This window comes from Myxocyprinus asiaticus, chromosome 12 (assembly GCF_019703515.2).
Source record: "Myxocyprinus asiaticus isolate MX2 ecotype Aquarium Trade chromosome 12, UBuf_Myxa_2, whole genome shotgun sequence".
Taxonomy (NCBI): Eukaryota; Metazoa; Chordata; class Actinopteri; order Cypriniformes; family Catostomidae; genus Myxocyprinus; species Myxocyprinus asiaticus.
Genome location: NC_059355.1, coordinates 34,595,754 through 34,613,156, shown reverse-complemented (window position 1 = coordinate 34,613,156; position 17,403 = coordinate 34,595,754). Strand labels below are relative to the sequence as shown.

The window sequence follows — 17,403 nt, the reverse complement described above, 5'->3', positions numbered from 1 at the left end:
TCTATTGCATGGCTGTTATTAGCATTTAGATGACTTACTGCTTTCTAGTGTTAAAGCTGCAGAAGTGAATCTGTTATGATGTTTTACTTCGTCAGATGATAGTAAAGGTTAGCCAAGTGGGAATACTGCGGTAAAGTTAGTTTTACGTTTGACATTCGTTGGACATTCGGTTTCATGACCATTAAACTCTGCGCATTTCATGTTTTGAGCCCAAACCAACTTAGATCTACATAAACAACTGTAATTTGCATGGCACAAGGCTTAAATAAAAATAATAAAAATTATAATAATTAGCCTTATAAATCAATTAAACAATGTAAACATATGACGTTATAACATCAAGCTAATAGTGAAATGCTTAGAAAAATATCCCATTCATAGCACAAGACTCCGTTTGGGGAATATACGTTTGATAAGTTTTATAATAAGTTTAGAATTTAAATGTATGTAATACTCAAAAATCAATTAAACTCAGGGACAGTTTGGGCTAAAGATGTCAAACCAACTTCAGTAAACTCAGAATATTATTCCCTAGATAGCACACGGATTATTTTTTAGAGTTTTTATTTGGTGTTTTTTATATAGAATTTTTAAGCCATATAAATCTTATAAACTTAGGGACCGTTTGAGCTAAATATGTCAGACCAACTGCAAATTACTCAGAATAGTATTCTTTATATAGCACAAGGCTTATTTTTAAGCTTTTAATTAGTAGCTTTTATACAGAATATTGAATCAATATAAATCAATTAAACTCCAAGACCGTTTGACCCAAAGATGTAAAACCAACTTCAGTGAACTCAGAATATTATTCTTTATATACACTATATTGCCATAAGTATTCGCTCACCCATCCAAATAATTTAATTCAGGTGTTCCAATCACTTCCATGGCCACAGGTGTATAAAATGAAGCACCTAGGCATGCAGACTGCTTCTACAAACATTTGTGAAAGAATGGGCCGCTCTCAGGAGCTCAGTGAATTCCAGCGTGGTACTGTGATAGGATGCCACCTGTGCAACAAGTCCAGTCGTGAAATTTCCTCACTACTAATATTCCATATTATATGTGATATTCCACAGTCAACTGTCAGTGGTATTATAACAAAGTGGAAGCGATTGGGAATGACAGCAACTCAGCCACGAAGTGGTAGGCCACGTAAAATGACAGAGCGGGGTCAGCGGATGCTGAGGCGCATAGTGCACAGAGGTCGCCAACTTTCTGCAGAGTCAATCGCTACAGACCTCCAAAGTTCATGTGGCCTTCAGATTAGCTCAAGAACAGTGCGTAGAGAGCTTCATGGAATGGGTTTCCATGGCCGAGCAGCTGCATCCAAGCCATACATCACCAAGTGCAATGCAAAGCGTCGGATGCAGTGGTGTAAAGCACGCCGCCACTGGACTCTAGAGCAGTGGAGACGCGTTCTCTGGAGTGACGAATCACGCTTCTCCATCTGGCAATCTGATGGACGAGTCTGGGTTTGGCGGTTGCCAGGAGAACGGTACTTGTCTGACTGCATTGTGCCAACTGTGAAGTTTGGTGGAGGGGGGATTATGGCGTGGGGTTGTTTTTCAGGAGCTGGGCTTGGCCCCTTAGTTCCAGTGAAAGGAACTCTGAATGCTTCAGCATACCAAGAGATTTTGGACAATTCCATGCTCCCAACTTTGTGGGAACAGTTTGGGGATGGTCCATTCCTGTTCCAACATGACTGCGCACCAGTGCACAAAGCAAGGTCCATAAAGACATGAATGAGCGAGTTTGGTGTGGAAGAACTTGACTGGCCTGCACAGATTCCTGACCTCAACCCGATAGAGCACCTTTGGGATGAATTAGAGCGAAGACTGCGAGCCAGGCCTTCTCGTCCAACATCAGTGTCTGACCTCACAAATGCGCTTCTGGAAGAATGGTCAAATATTCCCATAAACACACTCCTAAACCTTGTGGAAAGCCTTCCCAGAAGAGTTGAAGCTGTTATAGCTGCAAAGGGTGGGCCGACGTCATATTAAACCCTATGGATTAAGAATGGGATGTCATTTAAGTTCATATGCATCTAAAGGCAGATGAGCGAATACTTTTGGCAATATAGTGTAGCACCAGGCTTATTTTTGAGAGTGCTTATTTGGTATTTTTTATATAGAATTTTTAATCCAAATAAATCAATTAAACATGGATGTTAACACTACACCATTCTCTGATACCTTCTGCAAATCAGTAAAAAGTCTGACAACTTTAGGTTAAACGGTCTTAAAGGTAAATGGATTTATATTTTATTATATAAATATAAATATTCTATATTAAAGTACCAAAGAATATTCCCATAATTAAGCCTTGTGCTATATAAAGAATAATATTCTGAGTAATTTGCAGTTGGTTTAACATCTTTATGTCAAATGGTCCCTGAGTTTAATTGATTTATATGGATTAAAAATTATATATAAAAAATCCCAATTAACAACTCTCAAAAATAAGCCTTGTGCTATATAAAGAATAATATTCTGAGTAATTTGCCATTGGTTTGACATCTTTAGATCAAATGATATGGAGTTTAATTGATTTATATGGATTCAAAATTAAATTTAAACCTCTTTAAAATTAAAAACTCTCAAAAATAATCTATGTGCTATGTAGGGAATAATATTCTGAGTTTACTTGGTTGGTTTGACATCTTTAGCTCAAATGGTCCCTGAGTTTTATTGATTTAGAGTATTACATACATTTAAAGTTCTAAAATTATTATAAAACTTATCAAACGTATATTCCCCAAACGGAGTCTTGTGCTATGAATGGGATATTTTTCTAAGCATTTCACTATTAGCCTGATGTTATAACGTCAAATGATTACATTGTTTAATTGATTTATAAGGCTAATTATTATAATTTTTTTATTATTATTATTTATTTAAGCCTTGTGTTATGCAAAGGACTGTTGTTTATGTAGATCTAAATTGGTTTGGGCTCAAAACATAAAATGCGCAGAGGTTTAATGGTTATGAAACCGAATGTCCAGTGAATGTCAAACGTAAAACTAACTTTACCGCAGTAGAGGGAATGGCTGTTTACAGCTAGATTTAAATGTGAAGTTTTTAATTTCTGCGCCTCTGTCAGCACTAAACAGAACTGCCAAAATAATGCTGCTTGTTAATGTTGAGGCCAAACAGGTTTTCCTAATAATCATACCGCCCCCTACCTGCCATTGTTCACACAAACTAGTCAATTTTACCACTAAACAGATAGTCCCGTCCCAAACCACTGGTTGAGCCAGAAGATGGCTGCGTCCGAAACCAAAAGTAGCTGTCTTGTTGCCTCGCTGCCCTATCAGTCAATGACTCAACAGACAGCGTTTGCTTAGGAAGGCACCTCCAGAAACTGGTTTTGGACAGGCTACTGAGGCAGTGTAATGTCACCTCATTGCTAGGATACCAGGAACTGATTAACGCCATCTGCTGCCCACTAAATGTAACGTGTCTGCTTCATTCATCCAACCGATCCAAAATGGTCTAATAATCTAGAACAAAATCAAGAGAGCTTTGGCGATAACCAAGTGTATATTTCATAACTACAATACTAATTTCTCGCTAGAAATGAAATCAAAAGTTGGAAAAAAGTACATTATATACAAATTGGCTATCAAGTGTCTCTTCGGCCGCCATTTTTTTTTCTTCAGCTCAACTGTTGTGGATCCGTGAGCACAGGATTGTGGGATTTCATAGGCAGCGAAGGATACATCTATGCTGCCTTCAAAAATCGATCAGATTAAGGTATCTCATTAGAATGGATGTGACATGAACATTGGATTCGGATGTGCCTTGATCCTTTCCTACCTCCGTATTCAGCCTCCGCAGGCAGCATTTTCCTGGTTTCGGATGCGGACGATGTCACAGTGTTTACACTCTTCAGGAAGTCAATCTATGAACTGCCTACTTTAAAGGAATATTCTGGGTTCAATACAAGTTAAGCCCAATCGACAGCATTTGTGGCATAAAGTTGATTACCACAAAAATTAATTTCGACTCGTCCCTTAATTTCGTCTTTAAAAAAAAAGTAAAAATCAAGGTTACAGTGTGACATTTACAATGGAAGTGAATGTAGCCAGTTTTTTAAGGGTTTAAAGACAGAAATGTGAAGCTTATAATTTTTATAAAAGCACTTACATTAATTCCTCTGATAAAATTAATGTATTATTTGAGCTGTAAAGTTGTTTAAATTGTAATTTTTACAGTCATTTTAGGGTTTGTTGACATTACATTGTCATGGCAACGAAGTTGTAAATTTGGCTATTACTTTACACAGAAAAGGTTAGCAAGTGATTTTAACTCACTAAATCATGTTTACACGTATATTGTTTATGTCTTGTGGCTATACTTTTGAAGAAGTAAGTATTTTAATGTTAAAAAATTGGCCCCATTCACTTCCATTGTAAGTGCCTCACTGGAACCGAGATTTTTGCTTTTTTTTTTTTTTTTTAAAGAAAACGAGGGGCAAGTCTAAATTAATTTTTGTGGTAATCAACATCATGCCACAAATGCTTCGATTGAGCTTAACTTGTATTGAACCTGGAATATTCCTTTAAGATTTTGCTGTGCATTAAGTGTTACATGAAAACAAAAATACAAAATGGTTTGTGTTCAAAATGGGATTTTTATTTATGGATGTGATATGGTTTATTATTCCTTGAATATTTCTGACTAATACAAATTGAGAGACATTCTATTTGAGAAAATCTCCACTGAAAGTCTTCTGCAGTCTGAGATCAAATTCAGAATATGTGTGGGAATCATTCCTGATTATCAATCAGATATAAGAGTGTAGAGACTTCACTGCAGACGATGTTTGGTCTAATTAAGAAGTACACAGAGGTCAGGACTACTTCAAGATATCAAAATGCCATACATTATGTGTGGAACTGTTTGCCTTCAACCAGGTAAAATATAAAGTAATTGTTGGAAATGAAGGTCACAAAGCCAACTTTTCTCATTACTGAATGAGAATGAGGCCAGTAATTACAGACCCCAGGCAATATTCATACAGCTGTTCTGCAGGAGTCTGAAGAAATAGGAAGACATACACTGTATATGACTTAATCATCTAAACGACTTTAACGACTTTCAATAGAAACATCAGAAACATAACATTAAATAATGCTTAACAGATGGTTAATGTGCATTAAAATAGTTAGTAATGCCATTCAGTTATGATTCATGTCATTCTGACAGCCTGCCTGAAATGCCGTCAACACAGACAAGCAACGTGATACAAACAGTGAGCTGTCCTAGAGTGGTTTTACGAAATATCTGCATTCTTGGAACAACAATCTTGTCCAATCAGATTAGAGGACCGGAACGATCTGTTGTGATTAGTTTGTTTGAAATCATAAATATTAATGAGGTGTATTGATGAGATGCCTGATATTTTTACACCTTGATACATAAATTTACTGTTTTTATTTGGTGGGACAAAAAAAAAAAAAAAAAACCTGTAAAAAACCCAGAAAAAAATTCTGCTGAAAACAAATAAAAACAAGAACAAAAGCATGATAAAAATGAAATATTGAAACTAATGAGGAAACACACACAGGCTCACCTGTCATTCTGGGGAAACTTGAGAAGGGGTGACCGTTCCGTGTGGTTGGCCTGAGTGGATTTGCCTTTGAGGAGGTTTACCATGCTGAAGCTGTGCCTGAGGACAACGAGAGGACTTATTAAATAGAAGCATGATGTCTGTCATAAATAACATCTCAGCCACATTTAGAAATCAATTCTTGGCATCCATTTTTAATGGCTGCTCTATAAAAACATGGCAGCTGAAATAAAATGGAACTAAAAGTCTTTGAGCAGAACTGAAAGTCATTCTTCCAGTCAGCTCAGAGTCTGTTAGTCTATTAAGACACCTTTACAGCGCCATCAAACCTCTTGCACTTTGCTCAATGTATCAAACAAGGTCTGTTACATGACAGTAACATAAATGTGTCTTAAAAGAATGGTTCACCCAAAAACTGAAAATTAATTTGTTCACCCTCATGTCCTTCCAAACTCGTATGACTTTCTTTTTTCCGTAGAACACATAAGGCATCCTGGGACACTCTTTTCCATATAATGAAACCGATTGAGGACTAGGGCTATCAAGCTCCAAAATTGAAAAAAATAAAAATAAAATGCACCATTAAAGTGTCTGAAAAGTGGTCCCAATGAATTATGCACTATATTCCATGTCTTTTCCAGTCATATGATAGCTCTGTGCGAGAAACAGACCGATATTTATGTAGTTATTCACAGATAATCTTCCCCTCTAATGGGCTGTCAACCACTGCAACCGGATAACTGAACCAGTGAGTTGAACTCGAGAACCGAACCATTCAAGTCTGATTCATGAACGATTCATATGAACAAATTTTATGAACTGGATCAACCGAATCACTGAAAAGATTTGACTCAAATGAACAATTCCTTCACAAATTGGAAATCGCTACTTCTCTGTGGCAGATGTCAAGATTATCAGTGAATACCTAAATTTAATAACTTACATTTCTTTGTTTCTCACTTAAAGCTATTTTGTGACTTCAAAAGACTTGAATGACAGAATTTTCTTTTTTATGTGAACTGTTCCTTTAATGCAAAAATCAGATTTTGCAAATATAAACAGGTACTGCTGAGCATTACAAAAAAGATTAATGCAAGATTAACACAGCATTTCTTTGACTGATCTCTGACAACAATTTATTCATATACTGCCTCTCTTTTCTCTTCCTTCTGATTAGTTGTGTCTTTTCTACAGCTGTCTCTGTTGGCATACTTGATGGTTTCTTGATGATTTAACTGACAGCTCATAACTCGTCAGGGTGGATGGGTGCGAGGTGGTTTTCCGCTTCACAGACTCGGAGGCAAACTCAGGCAAGAGTGTGATATGGCTATGACAGGCCTATAGCACAAAAAAGCAGACTGCTTACTCAAGCCTTGAAGACTAAAAGAATTTCTGACCTTGTTTTAAAAATGTAATAATACACAGTGACAGGACAAAATAAATCACACAATTTGTTTGTATGTCTTTATCTTGTGTCAGTGACACTGCTCATGTAATGAAAATACAGCGGCACGGTCTTATCATTGCTAGACAAGCATATTTCTCTTCGAATCTCTCTCATGGTTTTAACATGTTTACACTACATTTAATCATTTAACATATGTCACATGCCATGTTATATAATGCATCCAATAACTGCTATCCTGACCCAAATACCTCTCAAACATCTCATGCTGTCTCCAATGCAATATATACAGTATGTTCATAGAGTCAGGCATGATACTGTACAATAATAGTTTTGGCTAGTATTGCTAATATCTTTTATTTTTATGTTGCACTTCTCCAAGACATTGAGTGATATTATGTCACATATAAATAATATTATACAACAGTTCTGGTACTTTATCTTCTCAACCTCATCAGAAAAGCACAGCTTTATTTACCTAATGTCATAAAGCAAACATTTCACAAGCCATTATTACTGAAATAACAACTGCAAATTCAATAGAGTCAATAGAGGGGAAAAAAGAAGGGATTGGTTTGAGTTACTTCTCAAAGACACCAGATTCAGTGAATACTACACACTGAAATCCTGAGAACCCTGCAAGCTAATAATCTGAGCCTCTTGAGCAGTACCTTAATTTAAAATATATATCTGTCTGTCATAATTAATGTCAGTTTGTACTATTAAACTGGCAAAGCCCCCCTTATCTCTTCAACTGGCTCTGGGTTTGTAAGTTTGTGGGTGAGTGAGTTATGGCGAGCCCCTTACAGACCTTATAGAATGCCTGAATAAATCAATGTTGCTTAGCTCAGGCCAGACTGTAAAGTCAAACCTAGTCCAATTCTAACACATCATTGGGCAAATCCTAAACCTCAGCTGCCTTACATTATAGAGGACTCAAAACAACTCATCCACCCCACCAATGGCTGTAAATAGTGAAAACACCTGGCAGGGAGGGACTGAGTGTGAGTGAGTGAGTGAGTGAGTGTGTGTGTGTGGGCAGGTTTAAGTGGTTTACGAGGACTTTTTTAGGTTACAAACTGGTAATTACAAGGGTATTATGCTATAAATGTGGTTTATGAGGACATTTCTAGTGTCCCGATTATTTAAATCGCTTAAAAAAAAACATACTAAACGATGTTTTATTGAAAATGTAAAAATGCAGAAAGTTTTTTGTGTGAGGGTTAGGTTTAGGGGTAGGGTTAGGGGATAGAATCTATAGTTTGTACAGTATAAAAATCTATGGATTTTCTCCAAGTCTATGGAGAGTCCTCATAATGATAGCTGCACCAACATGTGTGTGTGTGTGTGTGTGTGTGTGTGTGTGTGTGTGTGTGAGAGAGAGAGAGAGAGAGAGAGCGAGAAATATCCAGCCATTGGGTTTGGGCAATAGTAGATTAGACAGGATATTTCAAGGTCTTTAATCCCTCTCTCTGCAGTTACACTACGAAGAGGTGATATGAAATGTTAGCTCACTGAAAACTGGATTTATAAATGAGGCAAAGCATCCTTTTATTGTGCTGGTGTGTGAGGTCCAGAGTGAAACAAGAGATGGTGTAATACAGAGCCCTGCGGGACACCTAGCATCCTCTTAGATCTAGCCTAGAAGTCCAATTTAATACTAACTGTGCCACTCAATGCCATTGCACTAACAATTGTTTGAGAATTGTTTGCAAAATGGGCACTTCAGAACCAGAATAAAATGTCAAATACCAAACTGTACAACTTGGTAACATCACAGCCTGGGTTGGGCAAAATTCTGCATTGAAAAATTAGCTCCTTTTCATTTGATTTATTGGAAGGTAAATTGAATTATCCTCATCCCACAGGATGGGAACAGAGTGTTATTTTCTCTTACCATCTCCCTGATCTCTTGGGGCCACCACAGTAAATTCATATTTGTAATTTCTTTCATGAGAGTATGTTCATTTGTTACTAAAAGGGTTAATGAACATTCTGTCATCATTTATCTTTAAGCTGTTTCAAACACACATGATTTTCTTTCAAAAGAACTGTTAGGCAGAATGTCAGGGACTGACAGCCTCCTCAGTCACTATTCACTTTCACTGTATAAAAAAAGCATGCAATCAAAGTTAATGGTGACTGGGTTGGTCTATCCCTAAGATTCTGCCAGACATTACCTTGTCTTCCATGGAATAAAGAAAGTAATACGGATGCAGAATAACATGAGAGTGAGAAAATGATAACAATTTCAATTTATTGGTTAACTCTTTTTAAATGAAAAGTAAAATATGACTAATGTTTGTGTATCTATGTTTTTGTACAGTATGGCATTTATCTCAATGCATACTGTTTCTCTGCCTCTTTCTCAGAGTTTCAGGACAGTATGTGTGCCACATGGAATTCGAATTTGAATTGCAATGACAAGAAGAGGAATTTAAAACACAGAAATACAACACCGTTACATGTTAATGCTAATTTGGGTTCAATTAGAGCATTCTGAGCAATTAGATTAAATTAGAGTAGAGCATTTTTATATTTGATTAAATATTAACTTCTATAGGTGTCATTTCAGACATTCATTATTAACACCATCAAAAGTTTCTGGAAAACCCCCATATCTTTTGTATATGATAACAATTTATGACATTTTATAGTTTAATTAATACCGAAAAATAAAATAGGCATATTGGTTAAAACTACACTTATATCAGTTATAGGAATTTCTTTGAATTTCAATCAATTTTAGGCTAATTCCTTGAATTAAAAATTGAATTACAGTTGCATTCTATTAACTACCTCAATTTAAATTCAGGAATTGATTTGAAATTTTAAAGGTATTTTCAATCCAGCACAATCTATTTGAATGTTTGTAACATAAAAGTTGAGTTTGAATATATTCCCAGAGGTAATAAAGAGAGAAAAGTTAGTAAACTAATCCATGTGATGTGATCAGCTGATTTCTTTGAGCGCAGCAGTGATCATTAAAGGATTCTTGGAGAAAGCAGTCATGAGAGTGGAAGCAGATCTCATCTCAAGCGTGACTAACAATTAATCACGTGCTGGATGATCTAAAACTTTATTGTCTAATCCTAAAAGTGTCACAACCACAAGTTTGAGATTAAGACCCCCATCCTCATATTCTTCTCTTTCACACACACACAATTATTTCCCCACATAGACACACATTTGCAATTACGTTACTACAGTAATGTGACTCCACATGTGAGCACCAATCCTCTTTGGAGTCGATTAGCAGCTGTTTCACACGGAAAAGCTCTCACTAAGGGTTCTGTAGACCTTAAATGCCAAATGCGTTCAGTCAAGTGTCAGCCTTAACCGTGAAAGTGCACTGTTAAAGTGAAATTTAAGAGCACTTTTTGCATTGAGATTCCTTTCCCCTAAATTACTCATTACCTCAGCATGAGTTTTATAAGAAACAGATATTAAAGTGTGTAACCCTGTCGATGTTAAAATACTTAAATTTAGCTTTAAAATTGAAGTGTGTCATTTCTGCACCACTAGAATCCAGACTGATCTTACTGTGGTTTTGGCGACAGTAGGTTGAGTTCTCTTTCAACATTTGTTCAGCTATCAGTGAAATGGGGTTACAAAAGTAACAACATTTTCCATCTGAAATCAGTCTGTGATTACCAAAGTGAACCACTGCCCCCAGTGGCCAAAGCTGGATGTGTTGTTGAACACATGGGCACGTGAGCTCCAGTTTCCGGGTGATATGGCCACCACAGAGTGGCACCAAATGTGAGTTCAGTTGTAAATGATGTAATACAGTCAATTGTAAATGCATATTTTTTAAACCATATGCCCTCACCCAAACCCCAACCCTAAACCTAAATGTTAGTAGAGAAAAAGATAAAGTTAGAGGGAAAATGCAACCTCCAAATCCCACACCATTGGTTGAGACAATTGTTATTATATTGTTGAAATGTTTTGAAAGCGCCACAGAGCCACAATGTTTACAATTTTAGGGGAATCAACCAACTAATTATTTACTTAGTTGTCTCTGCATATTTAGGTGGGATAGGATAAAGTATTTTAACCCATCACTTTTAAACAATGGAAAGTCAAAAGTTTTGACCCTTAAATTTATGCAATCGAATCCCTCTTAATTAAAGGTGCAGCCAGAAACGTTTCGTTTGTGTCATCTTGGATTTACAGTGACACCTAGTGGTGTGGATGCAGCATCATTTAAAATCAATAGTTTTCAGTTACAGATGCCATTGTAGAAATTCAATTTTCACAATCAGCCATGATTAATCTAATCCAAGAGTGAATGTGTCCAATAACAAGATGGTTACTGAGATTAAGCGAGTAGCATTCAGCTAGTCATGTGATTCTAAAATGGCAGTCCCCATGAGGGCGCCCCTCCCCCATGTAGAATAAAACAGCTTTTATTAAGTTATTGATATGAATAGAGTCCTCATCTCATGTGTGTTCATGATTTCATACATATGTTTCAAAATTACAATTCATTTCTTTAGGAGTAAAACTTTTTTAATGGGGAAAGATTTACTGAGTGCACTTTTAACATCTGATAATCAAAAAACCAAGAATCGCTGTCCTACCTATCTTCTTGACTGGTGTCAGTGTAGATTATACAATGTCCTGGTGGCATGGCTGCAGCCTGCAGCAATTTCTGTGTCTCTCTTTTCCCAGTGAAGCCCTCCAGCAGACGAAGTTCGTCAAAGTTGCCATCCACAAACTCCGACTTTCTGCGGCCTGCCCTGCTGGGGTGACCCTGGCCTCCAGTTTGAGACATCTCCACCTCTATATTACTTTTATTCTCCAGGTACATCTTCACTCAGAACAAAAGCTGGGGACAGAATAGGAACACTGACATTAAATGATCATACTAGTGCACCACATCATATTTCATATTGACAAGCATCACATGAGTTAAGACAGGTCTTTTGAGACGTATTAGACACTTCTAATAGCCTCATACAGTAATGAAGTATAGAAAGAAATTAATGGAGATAAAGGGCTGCACTGAATATAATTTTATTCCATTCATATGCAGCTGCCCCCTCTAGTGCTTCATGTGCATATAGCAAATTAAATCACATAAATGACTCGTTGGGATTGACCAAGACAACTTAGAAATATGGAATAATATGTATGAATTCACAGGACAAATGTTATATACACAATACCCATTAAACACTTTAAAGTGCATGGTCTAATTTTCGTAGCCCCACAGTCCCTGTGCAATATCAAATATCTGAGTCTCTAAACTGTAAAATTTTTGTCATTGTTATTATATAAATACAATTTAATTTTCATCCGCTTTACTTGTTACAATCTTTTTTTGTCATTTCTACTCATTTTATGCATTTTCAGAGTTGAACTTGTTGCATTATGTTTATCAATACTTAAATTCAAAAAGTTTAAAAAAGTGTAACTTTGGCACCACTTTGATTCTACTTAAAGGAATATCCTGGGTTCGATATGAGTTAAGCTCATTCGACAGCATTTATCATAAAAAAATTATTTCAACTAGTCCCTCCTTTTCTTTAATTTAAGTTAATGCCTCTAATTAAAGGCAGAAATGTGAAGGTTATAATTTTATAAAAGCACTTTCATTAATTCTTCTGTAAAACTTGTATTATTGAAACTGTAAAGTTGTTTAAATCATAATTTTAGGGTTTACAACCTTATGACGTCATGGCAACAACATTGTATATAACTTTATAAATAAAAGGTTAGTAAGCAATTATCACACTAAAATCATGTTAACACACAGACTTTTGTTTATGTCTTTTGACTATATTCTTTTGAAAGGGTGAGTATTTTAACGTTTATGGATTAGCCCCATTTATTTCCATTGTAAGTACCTCACTGTAACCCAGATTTTTGCTCTTATTTTTATTATTATTTTTAAAGAAAATAAGTCTAAATTAATTTTCATGGTAATCAAGTGCTGTTGATTGAGTTTAACTTGTATTAAACCCAGAATATTCCTTTAACAATTTAAGGCAGCAATAAACTTCAGTTTTCAATTTTACTGGGTTGAATTTTTTACAGAGTGGCTCTTAAAGAGTTACAGAATCTCTTGATTTGGGTGTACTGTATGCCTACATGAATTTATTTATTTTGCCTGTTTTCTTGTCTGCCAATATAAAAAGTTCAAAGAGTAATTGCACACCTCTCCTTAACATGTTTTGAGGTATCATTCATGCCATATCACAATGCAGAATGAGTTATACACCGTTAGGGTTTACCTAACCCTGAGCAGAAGTAATAGTGGTGCCTCAGGTTTGCCTGAGGTTGACTTAAATAGCACCCCCTAATGGAATTCTGAGACAAAGCAGGGCATTAAAATAGCCACTCAATCCCCCCTTTTGCTAGCAGGCTGCCTCCTGGAAGAATTCTCCAGAGCAGCTGATTGAGCTTATTGAATGTTCATTTTCAACAAAGCAAGACCACAATACAGAAACAGAGTGTGAAATCAATTCACACACGTTCCCTTAAGGCTATATCTGCCTATGACCAATCCTTTTGATTTGTTTGCACAGGAAAGAGCCATTGTGTTCTTGAGACAACCACCTAGTGTCTGTACCATAGTAAACTCTTTCATCAACCACAGGTAATTAGTGTATGAAAAAAAGTAAGAAAACCCAGACATGGTTGTCGTTTTGTGGCTTAACTAATCAATAGAAACCCAAAACAATAATGTTTAGGGAATAATAAGAAGCCTCGCTACAGATTCCAAGGTAATTGGATTAGGACTGGAGGTGGCCCGTGCGTTAGAGTGCAGTAATAGAGGAAGCTCAGTGTGTGTTGAAAGCTCAGGGACTGCCTGAATGGACACTAACAGTGACCTGTTACCAAGGACTAGTGACCCGGTCTTGTTTGATTTCCAATTGTCACTGTTGCTGAATCAAACAAGCTCCATTGTGTGGGTGGTCAATACAAGATGTCCACTGTAAGTGTGTTTAGCCTGCCTGCAGAGATGTGTAATCTGCTATAGCAAGACTGAGTGTTATAGAAAGGGTTTACTCTTTCTCCTCTTATTCAGATGGTAACTTAGGTGTGGATGACATTGAATAAAGTCAGCTGACATGGCATAGCGTGAGGCATTTTGCAAACCTCTATATTTGAGGGAGAGAGAAAAAACACACATTCAAACCTCTATTGAATTATTTACCAACCTAGTTCAGACTCCCATAATAAAAAATAAAAATGCTGTGTTTGTCATGCTATCTTAATATGAACTTTTCCTTGTCAAACTTTATCACGTCAAGCCAGTGGTTCTGAATTTAATTACGTTAACTTATTTTATTTTACTTTATTTCATTTATTTCCTCATTTTGTTTTTATCTATCTATTAAACTAATTGATTAATTCATTTACTTACCTATATTCTTTTATTATATTGTAAAATATTTTATCAGATCAGCTAAATACTAATTTTGCACAGAACATCCATTAAGCTCTCATTTTCATTTGAATGAATTAAAGGGATAGTTCACCCAGAAATGCAAATTCTCTCATCCTTTACTCACCCTCATGCCATCCCAGATGTGTATGACTTTCTTTCTTCAGCAGAACACAAACAAAGATTTTTAGAAGAATGTGAATGGTGATCAGACATTTGTAGCTCTAAAAATCACATAAAGGAAACATAGAAGTAATCAAGGAACTGAAATATTTCAGCTGTGTAGGTCCTCACAATGCAAGTGAATGGTGATCAGACTTTTGTAGCTCCAAAATCACATAAAGGAAACCTAGATGTAAGCCATAAGACTCCAGTGGTTAAATCCATGTCCTCAGAAGCAATATAATAGGTGTGGGTGAAAAACAGAAAAATATTTAAGTCCTTTTTTACTCTAAATCTCCACTTCAGATGTGAAAGTGAAACTAAACAGGCACCACATGTGACTTTCGGATGTAAAAGTGAAAGTGGAGATTTAGAGTAAAAAAGGATTTACATTTTGATCTGTTTCTAACCCACTCTTATTATATCACTTCTGGATTTAACCACTGGAGTCGTATGGCTTACTTCTAGGTTTCCTTTATGTGATTTTTGGAGCTACAAAAGTCTGATCATCATTCACTTGCATTGTGAGGACCTACACAGCTGAAATATTCTTCTAAAAATCTTTGTTTGTTGTCTGCTGAAGAAAGAAAATCATACACATCTGGGATGGCATGAAGGTGCGTAAATGATGAGACTTTTCAGTGACCTATCCCTTTAACTATTATTTTGTTCTTTGTCAGCAGGAAATTAATTTTGTGTTAAGATGATTTCATAGGGGGGAGAGGTCTTGTTTGTTATGCACTAGCAGTTAAAATTGTGGACACGTATTCTTTCTTTATTATTACTATTTTCCACAATTAAGAATACTATTAAAGTCATCAAAACCATGAAATGACACAAATGGCAGTATGGGCATTTTGTAGCTACAAAGAAATGGTTAAAGAAAAAAAAAATAATAAAAAAGAATTCTTCAATTTAGGGGGCAGTGGTGGCTCAGCGGTTAAGGCTCTGGGTTACTGATCAGAAGATTGGGGGTTCAAGCCCCAGCACTGCCAAGATGCCACTGTTGGGCCCTTGAGCAAGGCCCTTAACCCTATCTGCTCCAGGGGCACCATATCATGGCTGACCCTGCACTCTGACCCCAGCTTAGCTGGGATATGTGAAAAAAAGAATTTCACTGTATATGTGCAAATGTATAATGTGTGATAATTATAATTATATTAGTTTTGTAAACAAATTCATGTGTAGGCACTATTTAGTTTAAATCTAATGTTAAGCATTTAGGCATAAGACTTTTAGATCAAGAAAACTATGTATTAAAAATACATATATATATATATATATATATATTACAAGGCTTGCAAAAATATTGTATTATTTTGTATTATTGTATTATAGAGAGCTGAGGCAGAGAGTTTTTACATCCATTAGGCTTTTCCACTGAAGCAAGGCAAGGCAAGTTTATTTATATAGCACATTTCATACACAATGGCAATTCAAAGTGCTTTATATATACATTTCAAAGAAAATACAAGATACAATACCAATTTAGAACATAAAAAAGAATAAAAAGTAGATCTGGGTATCATCTGCATAGCTATGGTATGCAATTTGGTTCTTTTTCATAATTTGGCCTAGTGAGAGCGTTTACAGGTTGAACAGGAGCGGCGCAAGTATTGAGCCTTGTGGGACTCCGCACGTCATGGATGTTCACTAAGACTCATAGTTGCCTATGTTCACATAGTAACCCCTACCTTCTAGATATTACCTGAACCAGCTGAGGACCGTCCCAGAGAGCCCTACCCAGTTTTCCAATCTGTCTAGGAGAATGTTGTGGTCAACAGTGTCAAAAGCAACACTAAGATCTAATAATACCAGCACTGATATTTTGCCTGAATCAGTATTTAGCCGAATATCATTTAGGATCTTTATGAGCTCCATCTCTGTGCTATGATGCGGTCGGAAGCAGACCAATATTAATCTGTAATGCTTAAAGAACCTTAACACACTCGCACTCACACACTCTCTAGACTTACTGTACATTCCTCTCTCCCCTCCCTCTCCCAGTGTGGGAAGAAAAAATTAATCCATTGAAAAATGCAATCAGTTAAAATATGTGAAAATGAAACCCTTTCAAATACAATTTAAAACGCAGGCTGAATTTTGTCAACATAATAAAAATAATAAAAAGACACACACACACACACACATACAAAACATTGCAACAATCCACAGTTATATAAATTTAAAAGGCTACTTTTAAATGACATGTAGCCTTCTGAAATTATCTTCTGTTGAAATGACATCCAAATCCCAAAAATTAAAGCATGTTTGCAAATTTTACTTTAATACACTTCACTATTGTAATTTAGCATGTATAAGCATCAACTAGGCTTATCTGCTTAAACTCTAGTTAATAGTTTTAAATTTTATTTGAAATATTATTTCTTTATCCTAAATACAGAAGTTTGAACTTCTATTAACTGAACTCCTTACCTGCCAATGCAGACAATGAAGATGGTGATTTGAGAAGGACACCAAAGACGATGATGATGAGATGGAGCAATGAAACTGGAAAAAAAAAAAAAAATTGAAAGGAAGTTTACACAAGGTCTAGCTGGCTCGTGACAGGAGGAGGAAGAGGAGGAGGAGGAAGATGCTCAGTGTGAAATAGCATGAAGAAGAGGACTTAAAAGTGTTGCTCACAGACTCCTAGGAATGGAGGGAGTGACCCATAGCAAACTCTGCACACAGACAGGAGAAACTGAATAAACTGCCCTCCCTCTTTCCACTCTGATACCCTCAGACACCTTGTGGAAGTAGACATTCATTAACACTGGTGTAGGCCTGCCCAACTAACCCTTCTCCCAAAACACAATGTACACGGATTTCCTTCAAACACTGACCCTTCCAACTTTCA

General features: G+C 36.2%; 1 protein-coding gene across 1 annotated transcript in view; it reads right to left on the bottom strand.

Annotated features, from left to right (window-relative positions):
* oca2 (oculocutaneous albinism II) overlaps nt 1–17,176 on the bottom strand; it is a 128,089-nt gene extending 110,913 nt beyond the window's left edge. Inside the window, exons 1-3 of the mRNA XM_051712745.1 lie at nt 16,980–17,176; nt 11,569–11,816; nt 5,581–5,676 (exon numbers count right to left, since the gene is read on the bottom strand). Of these exons, the coding sequence (XP_051568705.1) occupies nt 5,581–5,676; nt 11,569–11,798 (326 nt within the window). The 5' untranslated portion in view covers nt 11,799–11,816; nt 16,980–17,176. The remainder of the gene's footprint in view (nt 1–5,580; nt 5,677–11,568; nt 11,817–16,979) is intronic.
* Nucleotides 17,177–17,403: the final 227 nt, after the last annotated feature.